Below are 14,536 nucleotides of genomic sequence, written 5' to 3' on the forward strand. Positions count from 1 at the left end.
TTTTTGTTGGATAACAGATATCTTAAAAAAATGTAGTTTGTTGTTAATGAGTTCTGGAAAACAGTATAGTCTATTATATATACCTATATGGGAAACCAAGGGATTCGAATCATTCAAATCAAGTCTTATGTAAGTCCTTGATATTTTGACTCGAATCATCGTGACCGACTCCTGATGTGAATGTGATGATATCTTGAATGTGATGTGATTTGAATAATCTCATATTACAATGAAAAATATTCATTGAGGTCACGTATACCAGACAAATTGTCTGACTGAGACACAATATCTATCAATAAATATTTTAATAAATATAAATTTAATTGATTTTATGTTGAATTAATCTATTGAATTCAATTATTTTTTATGTAATAAAAAGATAATTTTAATAAATTTAAATATAAAATCAATTTCAATAAATTTCAAAATAAAAATGATTAATAAACGACCTAGCCACCTGACCTCTGATCAGAATAACTTAGAATTGTATATATAACATATAAGATTGATTTAAGTTGATTTGAATCATTGCTCAAATCAGGTATTTTTTAATCGAATCATTCAAATCAAGCAATTTTTTACTTGGCCTTACATATATATTATATATATATATATATATATATATATACCCTCACTTCTGCAAATACTGTTTCACAAAATTTTAAATTCATTTTATGACAAAAACTGTTATTCAGTATAGAGACGGCAAATTATGACATTTTTACGCATTAATTATGTGTAAAATGTTTTATGTGATTAACTAATTAATTATTGAACAAATTTATTAGTTAACATTTAACAGCGAGATATCAATATTTAAGGCATTTAGCGAATTAAGTGGTATAATAACAATTAATATAAATACCAGAAATGATTTATAATTGAAAATTTTAATTGCTAATGCAAAGGTCTTGATACATCTATTAAATTTGTGCCTGAACCCTTTATGTAGAACAAAATCATTCATATTTAGCATCACTTTCTAACCTTCCTTACAACCATAACTACAACACTCTTAAAATAAATGCTGAACTTTTTCATATCTGTATTATTTTTATTTATGTTTATATTTATATGCTGTTAGTTATGTGATTAATAAAACATTTTTGTATATAATCCAATAGCGTTTATTACTTAAAGATATCAATAATTGTTATTGTTTTAAAATATCATTATTATTACGATAACGTTAGACTAGAATGATTAATGTATGTAATTCATGTTATGTTATGTGAACATTATTATTGTTATATGATTTTAGTAAAGATGAAAAGTTGAGTGAAAAATTAATACTATGAGATTCTAGGCATGTATAAGGAGAACGATATTGCACTTTTGTGATGTATAAAAGAAAATATCTCAAAGCTTGAATGTCATTGTGCCAAATTTAAAATTCCCCAACTAAAGATTTGTGGCACTATCAAATCAAATTATCTATAACTAATCATTAGGTAAGAATGCCTTGTAAGTCCGTTTTATTTTGAATTTAACTATAACTGTATATTATTAGCATTGACCCTTTCCATTTGGAAACCAAAAAATTCATCCCCAAATACATAGCCTCAGAATATTCTTAAAGATTAGTTAAATACTATGGTGCATAGAATAATACAATGCACTTCATTAAATTCGAATACAACAGCCTGTAAAGATACACTGAATATCGATTATACTACATACTAGATTTTAAAATATCACTAATCGTTTATACGGTTTAGAAGAAGTTGTACGTTAAGGTATTTCATTTAGAAAACGAATGATTTCATCACTAGATGCTTTTTCGATTAAACCCAAAAAATAATGCAATTTTTTTCCCTTGTGCTACTATATGATATAATAAACCTAAGCATTTTTAAAAAGCTACTATTAGTAATTTCTGTCTATATTTTGCAATCATGATTAGCCTCGAAGTACATACTGGTTTATGTGAATTTTATGTTGGTTAATGCAACTAGTTGTGCATATTTTGGACATTGAATTGTTTGATAATAAAGGTATTCATTTATAAATTTATTAACTCATACAGTAGCATCTAATAAAACTATCCATCATACTTTATTTTATGACCGCCTAGTAGAAGTAACAAATAAACCAACTACTTTTTTGTTTCACCAACATAACATTAAAAAATTCTAATATTAAAGATTACATTTAAAGTCCGTTTTAGAATATCTCAAAATTCAACAACTAAATTCAACTTATCACATAACTAAGATTAACGTGATTGTTTCACCATACATTCATAATTTTCTCATTTCACTCATTAGTAAAGTGTTTCTTAAACCATTTCAATAAGAAACACACATTGAAAAATTAAAGATGTCTAAATTATAGTTTCTAGAAACTGATGACAAATTTTAAAATATAATGTTGAAAGTGATAAACCACAGGCAAAATGGCAGTGGAAAATAATTTCAAATCTGTTTCAAATATGAATGTCAAAAGAAGATCGACAAATAGCAATTGCAGTTTTGATTTTAATATGAAACCTTCTGGATTATTTACATACCGTTGAGGTAAAGCAATCGCAAACATGAAAACTGGTGGTGTTCTTTCTTTTAGTCGATCCATCATTTGCCAAGTAATGGCAATATGAATACAATATCTTCTGGCGCTCCAAACAATCTCGTCAAGGTAACTGACTGGTTTAGCCATCCAAGGTGAAATTTAACAATTATCGAATTAACAACATCAAATATTGCCATTCCCTTCTACATATACTGATAATTTAAGTTCATCATGTATCTGTTACTTTTGATGAGTAAAAATGTACCTATTACCGCTTGGATGTAGGGGAAATATGGGCAAAATGACACAGTAGCTTTATTTAAAAATTGGCTAGTTAATTTAGTAGTAACCTTTCCGAAACTGTATAATATGAAGAAAGCTATAATCACAAACCTGTCAGGCGTTGAGCGTCATTGTCACAGAATAAAATCAATGAAGTTAATTTATTTAACTTTAATAAACCAGTATTAATCATTTTTATCAATTCTATTGCAATAATCAGGTGTTTCATGGAATTTTGATTATTTATTCATTTTTGTTTACTCTCGGACGAAATGACTTACTTATGCAATGGATAAAATGACATAGTACTACATGGCAAAAACTACAGGATAGTTCTTTCTAAACCAAGATAAAAAAAATTGAAACAGGACAAAGAAAATTGAAACAGGACCAAAGAATCCACTGATAAAAAGAAGAGCACGAGAAGGTTGATTACGTCAATGTATGTTATAGTCAATGTATGACTTGTTCCATTTAGACTTATGCTTCATGTGCTGATGTCCCAAATAGCGCCAAACAATTTATTTGTGGACTGCTATCTTAAAAATTCACATCTCAGTATGTCCTTACCCGATATGAAATTTATTCCGACTTTGTGATCTGTTAGATTATACTTGTTAAAAGCAGCTTTTGCAGTTACGATGTTATTATGAAATCAGAAAAAATCTTGGGGAAATATATATTTGAATGGATCATATATGTAGAAGCAACAGAATTAAAGAATGTCTAAACTATAGTTTCTAGAAACTGATGACAAATTTTAAAATATAATGTTGAAAGTGATAAACCACAGGCAAAATGGCAGTGGAAAATAATTTCAAATCTGTTAAAAAAGTAATACTAAAAATGTTTAACTGAAAAATAATAATGGAGTCAGCAAATTATAAAAATATAAAACTCAATTTTAAAATACAATGCTACTACTGAAATATCAAACGGTCAAGAAACACTATTCTAACATCACACATATCAACACCGAACAACAAACAAAGAATTTTCGACAAAACTAACAGTTTATCTATTGCAATTGCATCTTGCGACAGTTGCACAACCACTTAATAATCCTCGCATTCCTTTCAACCACTGAAGGAGGTTCGCTCACCCTCACCACATTCTGCACCGGAGCATTGTTGCTACCAGTATTTGTATAATCATAAACACATTGATCCAAAGAATCCACGGTACTCGTATCGGAGAAAAATACAGGAGGAGAACTCACTTTACGTTCTGATCCGGAGATGCCATAGAATTATACCTCACGTGTTCGTTTCCTGTCATCAATTCCTTAAAAGTATCATCAGACAAGCCCAAACGGTCGAAGAAACTCTCGACGCGCGACATCTGGTTGTCGATGGATTTTGCAGACTGAGACGACGTGGGCTGGTGGTGGAGCGGTGAAGGTGGTGTAGGCTGCTGGGCTGATCGGCAGCGGATTATTTTTTCGCCTTTGTTGTTGCAATATCTAAAAAAAATCGCACAAATCAATTTGTTTGAAATACACATATCAAGTCTCTACTAGCAGTAAAAGTTAAACATATTATGTTTGGAGCATAACTGTGTACTGATCATAGACATGAACTCTTAGGAAGACCGAGAAAAAACTACCTACTTGCTTTGTAGTTTGCTTATGCTTTGAAATGTAGTACACGGAGCTGAAAACTGTCCTCCAAATTGGTTAATTTAATTAGAATAATATTTTATGCAGGCAATATTAGATGCTATTATTTGCATGGGACAAAAAAGTATATGTGAATGTTGTTCTTAATACTTGACCTAAATAATGAGCAGGATTTATGAATGATTTATAAATATTTAATTGGGTATATATACCTATATGGTTTCCTATATTATTAATAATATTAATATTATTATTATTATTGATAATAATTACTATATTATTAAATAAACTATAGTAGTTCCCCCAAAAAGTGCATTTTTTGCCATTTAGCTCGGAATCTCCGAAACGGCTAGACCTTCTTAACCAAAAACTAATACCATTATCCCCACCATTACGAATTGAACTTTGAATCATACAAATCAAATGCTCAGTTCTCTCAGAAACTCGATTTCAATTTTCTGCACTCTTTGCTCCATATCGCGGAAACGGCTGGACCTGCCTTTGCTAAAAACTAATCAGCACATCTCCCTATCAATAGTAATCGAATGCTTTTTGAACCATTCAAATCGGTTGATCTTTATGCCCGAAAAAGTGGACAAAAATGCAATGTTTCATACTTTCAATTACATACATACATACACACACATCTATTTTTTCTGAGGTATGCCAAAATGTTGAGAAACCTGCAAAACTTTATATTGAAAATATTTTCAATAAAATCTCACCTATCGCTGATATCCGACTTGGATCTGATTACAGGTTTAGAATCTCGCTCCCTGCCCGAAGAATTGCTCGAACACTTATTTTTGTATCGAAGACACCGTTGGCGTTTGAATGTACCCAGTGGGGGACTAAGTGGGCCTCCTATTGAAATAAATATATTAATGAGTAAATCTAGTAAAGTTAATATTAATTTAATTTAATTTAAATTGTTAAAAGAGAGAATTGCCAGCGAAAACAATATTAACAAAAAAAGCGTTACAAAGCACTTCTTTAGATTTTAGCGAGACTTAAAAAATATGCATAAAATTGTAAATAACAAAGCACTATAAAGCTGGAACTTTGAAATTTACTTAAAGCAAGAAGGACAAATTATATTTATATTTGCAAAAAAATGTTTGCAATATAATAACATTAATGAAGGGAAAACCTCTTCCATTAACCATTTCCAACACAGAAAGTATCAGAATGAAAAAGTATGAAGATTCTAGACTACACAAGAAAAAAATTAAGAGTTAATAGCTGAACTCATGAACATTGATATTTCCTTAGTAAAGTATAATTAAAAGCACAAAAGTGTAAACAAAGAAAGGTGAACTACCAGACCACTTGATGTTCTTGTAACATGGACATGCATTATTCATGCGGTGTTTAAAATTCATAATTTATATACGTATTACACAAAATGAATCCCAACCCCATTTAGTGAAGCAACTTGATGCTATAAGCACATTTTTTATCCAAATAAATTTTGAAATCTTACCCTTATAGCCATCGCACCTCTCCTTATTCGATTCTCCGCGATGAGGCGTAGATATAAAAGTCTCACGTATAAATCCGCCATCACCAGGTTTCCTGGCCACCTTCTCATTCTGGACGAACCCTTCGTTCAGAGGTGGCAAACTTGACGATCCAGAATTGTGAAAATCTTTACGATAGTCCGTGGTCATAGTAGTAGTCATCGTGGTGAGGTAAGTAGTTTGCTCATATGCAAAAATATTAGTGCTGTGCTGCTTGTTGGACGAGATGTGTTTTGGTTGCTGCGGCGCTGCTTCCTGGATGTAATCGTCTTGAAATTGTTCTGGTACTTGGAAAACCTATAAGATGATATTCGACAAGTTTAGTATTTGTTTAAATTTATGTGTCCAACAAGAAGCTAAACTCAGACAAAATATAGCTATAATAAGGATTAGTATAGGTAAAAAATGTAAAAATGATTAATTTAAAGTGAAGTCTGGTGCAAATGATATAGGTGGACAGGGCTGGTCCTACCTTGAATGCGATGCATCCGAAAAATGCGGGCGCACGCCTTAGGGGGCAGCAAAACGAGATTCGGATATGAAATTTATAATATATCTTTTATATAAGAATAAGTCGGGTTTTTCTTCCTGGCGATATAACTTCAGAACGAAAGGTCTCGGGCTTCGTGAGGTTTACAGCAAAGAAATTTGAAGAAAGATTTCAAAAGAAAAGCGGAAAACACTTTTTCTTTTTTCACATACAGCGTCATCTCTGATACTTAGCATGTACTGCTACTCATTGTTCTCTGCTCAGTTAATTTTATGTGACAAACCGGCATTGTGTTCACTGTGAAATTGTGCAAAAAAGTAAAAAAATAAGTTATTCGTTTCCTAACATTCCAATTGTAAACCATCAAATCTCACGTGTATGTGCAAATTTTTATTCAATTTCAACAGCAGGCAATTTTTTTCTTCATCTTTTAATCACCAAACGAAATGTTACATAAAATGAAACCATCTGGTGGTGAAACGGAGTTCGCCCGGTTTGCTAGTTATTTATATATTTTCAAATATCAAATTAAGAATACTTAATAGATTATAATAAATAATCTAACTTATCTATTGATGCGGAGATACAAAAAGCATTGTCAGTTTCAATGTGATATCAGTGGAAACAATTAACCGATTAATAACTCTGCAAATTAGTAAATTATTGTTCTGCTTATTGCTTACTCTACTTATTAAATTATTTCTTTGTTTGAACGTAACGTAACGTTTAACGTAAAATCAAAAAAGAAATTATCTAGTGTTCAATCCCGTCAGCGCAAACCTGCGAAAGATTAAATTATTGGGTATTATTGACAAAAAATTGCGAGTTGATTTAGTTGAAAAACGAAACTTGTTAAAAAAAATAGATACAAATATATAATAGAGAAAATGAAAAATGGGCAGTCAGTGCCTAAAAATGGCTCATTTAATCCGAGAAATTGAACCACGACTTTTGTTTTTGTTGCAAATGTTTCGCATCTGATGAACTTTGAATGTTGAAGGCATGCGTGGTTAGGGTTATGGAAATGGAGCAAATATGAAAAATGTAGGCAAAATTTACTTTGGAACAAAAATTTTTTGGAACTCTAAAATTGATTATTAACCATGCAGAAATAATACAGATACTGTTACATATATTTTTTAATATAGTTCAAGAAATATGTAATTTCTTTGTATCTTTTGACAATACCTTTTAAAATACGTTAAAAATTTAACTTTAGAACAGCAATCTGATTCTCTGAATCTGATGGGAAGTAAACATAAATTCAATTTTGGATATTATAAATAATAAGATATTTAAAAAATCCAACATCAAATACGATTGTTGTGTTTAAAAATAAAACGCTAGAAAAAATTGCGTGCGGGCGCTGAGGACCCCAGGACCGGCCCTGCAGGTGGATACACATCCTTGACTAGATGTAAGCGGCATTTTGCCTTGAAGTTAGTAGCATGAACTTCCCGACATGTGTGAACAAGCGAAATAATCAACAGGAAATCAATATATTAATTTATCAGTAATTTATAACTATAAAGAGTTGCTGTAGATTAGATTTGCTCAATTTGAACAAGTTTCTCAAACAATTTTTTTCTAAATCTTTTATAAAAACGCGGTCGATTGATCTTTAATTAATTTTTATAATTAAACCACTTGTCGTAAGTCTCTAATATTTTAGTATGTTTCTTAAGAACAGAACCTCTATAAAGGGTTTCATTCGCAAAAAATCTAACAATCAATAACGAAAAGGGACCCGATCGATCTTTGCTAAAAACAAATCAGCACGATTTTCAAATTATATCTTTCGAATAGTTTGAGATAATTATCCAAACAGTAAATTATTAAGTACGACCAAATTTAAGAACATTATTTATGCAATACCATTTAGGCATATTTATTTAAAATGTTATGAATAATTCCTTTTCTTACCGTAGCAGGTTCGCAATCGCACACATCGAACTGCTGCTGACTCTTCTTCTTCTTACTCGTTCCATCCTTTGCCAAATGTTGTCGATGTTCATACAACATCCTCTGGCACTCCACACAATCCCTTTCAAACTGCATAGCTTGCCCATCCATGGCAAAAATTTCACAATTCTCATCACAACAAACATCACCACCTCCTTCATACATATTCTGATGATTCATGTTCATCATGTATCTATTAGTGTTGTGATGATATCCTTCGTGATGAGTAAAAGTGTACCTGGAAGTGTTATTATCACAATCGCTTGGATGCACAGGTTTCGCACAATGATCTGTGGGAGGCTGGTAATAATTTGATCTGTTGTGATCGCTGTAGATTGATTTGTGATTGTATTTATCACTGGCAGGTTTGTAGTTTAAGGAATTGTAAACGTTAACCTTGTGATCTGTTAGATCGTACTTGTTACCAAAATTGTGATCATGTGTCCTCGTAGTATACCTGTGATCGAATCTGTTATTGTAATCGGTTCTGTAATCCAGAGAGTTGTAATCTTCTTGGGGTTTGTATTTGTGTGATGTGTATTCTACAGGGTTGTTTGTTGTATGATTTATCGAATGATAACTGTTATCGTACGAATGTTGAGTGGATGAACCGCTGTCTCGACGATAAGGCTCTGTTAGTAGGTTGGAGTTGTGATTTGCTCCAGGGGTTGTTGATAATGGCGGGAGGGTACTGGCGTGTTCGCTGCTTCGGCTAGAAAATAGAAAAAATCAATAAAAAATTCATGCACACTATCAATTTTTCAATTGTGTTTAGTAGCATCCTTAAGCTCAGGACAGAAAAGTTATTTCGTCATTTGATACTAGTTACTGATAAAAACTGGGCGTAAGTAGCATTTTTCCTGAGGACAAATTATATAAACAGATAAATAATAATTAAAAATTAACTATGTTTTTATTTATTTATTTAAAAATCAATATTATGCATTTCAATATAAAGAAATGGTCGAAGCTTATCTTTCGTCAAACAGAACACTGCGCACTCTCGGAATTCAGCGCAAATGTAGGAAATAAGATTCATTCTTGATGCATCAATGATATTGAGTTTCTACTAACAAGGAGCACCTCTGTTTTACTCTTCTGGAATGTCGATGAATCTTAGCAAGGTGATAAAGTTGGTAGTCAAAACAAATTTCTTAAAATATTATAGGCCTATGAGAATTGCACCATGCAAAGTTTCATGAAAATCCCAGAAGAGAAACAGGCTCTGCCAACTCTTGCACATTAGGTACTGGTCCGTGATAAAACAATGGATTGTCTTTTAGTGTTGATCCAGAAAACATTATATTATAATTTAAACATTAGGTCTATTATAGTTAACTATCGCATTGATTGCACAATATAATTTAGGACTGTCAAAGCGGACCAGCTTTTAAATCGTAACCTGGTTGTTTCACTTTAAAATGCATCTCTCAATTTTGATGAACCATGGACTGTGGAGTTTGATTTAGCTTTTTAGATAAAATTATCAACTGTTCATTTTGAAAATGAATTTTTCGCTTTTTCTAAAAACTAATTAGTTCGATTTCTAATTAATAACTTTCAAACAAACTTTTAATATAATTAACTTCCCGTAGGGCAAGTTATAGTAATCGCAAAAAAATCGAAAATGAAAATTTTTATATATCTTTACGTTTCAAAGGTTTCTGAACATTCTGGCATACCTTAGAAAAAATGGATGTATGTGTGTGTGTGTGTGTGTGTGTATGTATGTACGTGTGTGTATGTATGTGCGGATACAAATTTTCGTCGACGATTTCGGAAACACGGATCAACCGATTTGAATAATTCAAAAAGCATTCGATTCGTATTGATAAGGAGACGTGCTGATTAGTTTCTGGCGCAGGGAGGTCTAGCCGTTCCGAAGATACGGGGCAAAAAGTGCCGAAAACGGTAACTCAGTTTTTAAGAGAACGGAGCGTCCGATTTTAATAATTCAAAAAACATTTTACTTATATTGACAAGGTGAAGAACCGATCAAATTTTCATAAAGGCAGGTCTAGCGGTTTCGGAGATCTAATGAAAAAAGTAAAAAAAAATGCCATTTGGCGGTCAAAAATGATCATTAGACTTATGCACATCAAATTATCAGATATTTTATAGAGATTTTAACAATAAGTATGAATTTGGTTTACAGTGCTATGGGTTCCGTACCAATGTTTACGCGTTAGACGGCGACGCAGCGCTTACGCGCTTTGATATTTCGTCTTTATGCAGTTAGAACATTATGATTGCTTTGAAAAAAAGTTTAGATCTTCCAAAATATGTCAAAATAAAGAAAACATTTTTTTTTTTTTTTAACACTATTCCTACCGACATTTCATGTTTGCTATTCCTACCGCGACCGGTCAAATGACCGGTCATGCAAAACCGTCATTTTTCAGTATTGAATGAAGAGTTAATGCTAGTTTAAGAGTTTATAAATACAAATACAATATATTTCTTTTATTTTATAATGCGAATTCTACATTTTATACTGTTTTATCCAATTTTTCACGATTTTTTTTCTTAGAGTGTATTTTCTGCACACGCATTTTTTAAGTTTTTGGCTGATTTTGTTTTCTCTATCATCTTTCTAAAGCATTATCTGGAATAGTTTCTGTTAGGGAATCTGTTTTGTACTTGTACTTAGTTGATTTTTTTCTGAATTCTTGTTGGAACTATACGGCAAGTTATTTGGAATAGAAAGTTCCTACCTTGTACATTGTCTTCTCGTAATTTCTTTATGTAATAACAATGGATTTATCCTGAATAAATCCAAAATAATGTAAATCCTTGATGAATTCTCTCTAAAATTCATATTTTACCAAATGATTTCTGACTATTTTATGAATGGCATCTACACCAGACCCGACGCTAATACCAATAGAATTAACTCCCGTATTAGTGTAATTTTTTCAACATATGTGTATGTAAGTGAAAATTAGAATCTTCTTTCTTATCTTCCAAAATTGTAAATATTATTTGAGTATTGAAGTCTTTGATTTTTCGTTCTGCCAGTATTTATAGCTGTTATATTGCTTCAATTGTACCTACCATCAGTTTTCTTTTACTAAAAGTTTAGCTATATGCAGGATGGTAAAAACGTTATATATTTTTTATGTCGTACTAGCGATTTTGATAATACGGTTTCATCAGTTATAAATCTTCAAAGAATATCTCAGTTTGCTACGTATACTGGATGGTTACCAAAATTTTACACCCCATTTGTGCGATTTGCAGGTCATAATTATATTTACATCGTATATTGAACGGTTACTAATATTTATACGTTTTCCTAAATACTATTGAACATGTGTTGAATAAATTTACACCTTACCTTTATTGAAAATATATGTTGTCGATAGTAATACGTAGTCTTTTACAACAATTTTGATTGCTGTCAATGTAGTTGAACCAACCTTTGGATTCAAAACAAAACCTATCAATTTGTTGTTTGGATTCCTTCGTGAAAATCTGTCTACACATAGACATTGAGAAAATTGAGAAAACCCACTTTTTATACCGTAGAAATGCAATATTTATACTCCTTGCCTCATTTGCGCAACGCGCATACAGAATCGAAAAAAATGCATATAAATTTGCAGAAGGCAGTTTTTACCAGTCTAAATTCTTCTGAATTTACATTTTCTTGTAAGTTCCAAAATATTCTTAACAATTACTACAAAAAATCCAATCCGAACATCGTCTTTCGTACTACCGGTCAAATGACCGGTCGCGGTAGGTAAGACAGCATACAATTTTTTTTCCAAAAATAAAAATTGAAAAAACAAATTAACATTGAAAAACGTATCATACTCACATATTAGGAAAAGTCATAAAGTTTGATGACGATTCAATTACATTTGATATGAAAAATACCAATCGATAAATCAAAAACGGTCATTTGACCGGTCCCGGTAGGAATAGTGTTAAATTAATAAAAAAAATTTTTTTTTTAAAAAAAATTTTTTTCAAAAAAAAGTAATTTTTGGTCCAATTTATAGTTTCTCAAAAATCTTATTTTTTCGAAGTAAATTTTTTTCAAAAATGTTAATCGTTTTTTTTTAAAAAAAAAATTGGTACCGGAAGTTCCAGCAATTTGCCTTAAGGCACGATGCCTTAATTGCCTTAAGACAGAATTCCACTTACAGCTAGTTGTATTATTTGTATTAATATAGTGCACGAACATACGCAAAGAAAATTCTAAACTTTACTACATTTTTATAATTCAACCATTTTTCGTAGGTCTATATCAAGGATGAGCAACCCGCGGCCCGCGGGCCGCATGCGGCCCGCCGGAGGTTTTTCTGCGGCCCGCCAAGCATTTCTCAGCTACAGATTATTTTTCCAGATATTTTATCAAATACGGCTGTAAAAGCTAATTTTGATGTCATTCAATTACTGGTAATAACTGTTGTTCGCAGAAATAGCATTTCATGATAAAATAAATATTAGTTTAACAATATTGCAATAAAAATTGAGAACTTGTCGTGAGGTTTAAATCATCATTTTTTTATATGAAAGAACAATTGTAGTACTTTCGTCTTGTGTTTCACATTTCATTTTCAGAAAAAGAAAATTTGAACAAATTTTAATTGTGATTCCAAATGTTCAAAGCTAACAAAACAGCTGTTTTCATGTAAATGTTTTCTTCGCCATTTACCATGCAAAATAATAGAAAATAATAGAAAATGTATTTTTTCAGTAAACATCGCATTTTTTTTATAAATATCATGTCAGCCCTGAGAAATTTTCACTTTTGAAAAAAAAAAACAAGTCAAATCATGATAAATTATATTTTTGGAAGTACGTATGTGTGCAAACAATTACACAAGTCCACAAAAGAAAAGTCGCTATTTTATCAGAAATAATTCATTCATTCAGAAAAAATGCTAGATGGAAGATTGTGCCAGTTTTTAGATGTGATTCTTGTGGCCATTTTTAATTTTGTTGCAATTACATTATTTCCGAGCTCAGTCAACTGTCAGTCTTTTGAGTTTATGAAAAAGCTTCAGTTTTATTTAAAAAGAAAAGGCAATTTATTTTTATAATGGGTTGTACGAACGTAACATTTTTTTTAAATTTTGCTCTTTATTTTAATTTTTAATGCGGAATGTAAAACTGCATACAACTCCAAATTTTTATTATTTTATAATAGTCATTTTAGGAGTCCATTCATTTTTTATTTAACTCGGTAATCGATCAATTAACTATTATCGCCTTTTTGTGAACGTTTTTAATGGGAATTTGATCAAGATTTTTCTGAGCTTATGAAAAAGCTTAAATTTATCCGTTCTATTCGCTGCAAGAGCAATTCTAGCAAAAACAAATATAAATTTAATATTAAAATCTGAAGAAACTGTTTTTGAGAGGAAACTAAACTTTTTCAGAGTTATTGAAATCTCACTCGTTTCGCTAAGCATAGCATAACCTAATTCAACTATGTATGTTAGTATTTTAGCGTTATAGTGGGTAAATTATCAATGTAATTTGTGTTAGCTGCCTCTTTCATTAATATACCAGATATTTATACATTCAAAATTAATTAGTCATTTCTAATACTAATGATTTTCTAAAAATATTTCCTGTGGCTAAACGTTCGCCGGGTCAGCTAGTATATATATATATAAATCACGTGCGGCCCGCCATAAAATTTTGAAAACCAAATTGGCCCGTGGGTTAAAAAGGTTGCTCGCCCTTGGTCTATATTATTTGAGAATGCTCATTTAGATCATGAAATCTATCGGCGTGTTAAGTTTTATTGAAAAGGTAAAAAAAAAAAATTAATTCCTTGCTTAATCAGCACGATTAGCACACAAATGATAACTTCCGATAGGTTTCAAAATTTTCAAAATCGTTTCAGGATTTACTGCATTATATTTATAGACGTTTAGTTTGAACTTATCTGTAAGTTTCATCAAATTGCTTTCACATTTTTGAAATCTAGGGGTTGGTACTGTTGTTATTGAAAATTAGCTCACATACAATAACACACACATGCCAATTTCCATGTCAAATGATTCAGCATAAATTGAAACGTCGAAAAAATATCAAAATATGAAATCGGATTACTGGCAAAAACAAACCTATCATTCGGGAGTTAAAAATCTAATGTTCATGCTTTCTAAATACAACTAATTATATTTTAAAATTTTC

At 31.1% G+C, this 14,536-nt stretch overlaps 1 protein-coding gene across 1 annotated transcript in view; it reads right to left on the minus strand.

Annotated features, from left to right (window-relative positions):
- Nucleotides 1-3,808: 3,808 nt before the first annotated feature.
- The window catches only part of LOC113386641 (GATA zinc finger domain-containing protein 14-like), a 32,411-nt gene continuing 21,683 nt past the window's right edge, over nt 3,809-14,536 (minus strand). Inside the window, exons 7-11 of the mRNA XM_026624411.1 lie at nt 8,342-9,092; nt 5,892-6,225; nt 5,134-5,272; nt 4,010-4,252; nt 3,809-3,923 (exon numbers count right to left, since the gene is read on the minus strand). Of these exons, the coding sequence (XP_026480196.1) occupies nt 3,809-3,923; nt 4,010-4,252; nt 5,134-5,272; nt 5,892-6,225; nt 8,342-9,092 (1,582 nt within the window). The remainder of the gene's footprint in view (nt 3,924-4,009; nt 4,253-5,133; nt 5,273-5,891; nt 6,226-8,341; nt 9,093-14,536) is intronic.

Source organism: Ctenocephalides felis, unplaced genomic scaffold (assembly GCF_003426905.1).
Source record: "Ctenocephalides felis isolate EL2017-DRISC unplaced genomic scaffold, ASM342690v1 CF-g0.4_SCAFFOLD_00845, whole genome shotgun sequence".
In the NCBI taxonomy this organism is placed as follows: domain Eukaryota; kingdom Metazoa; phylum Arthropoda; class Insecta; order Siphonaptera; family Pulicidae; genus Ctenocephalides; species Ctenocephalides felis.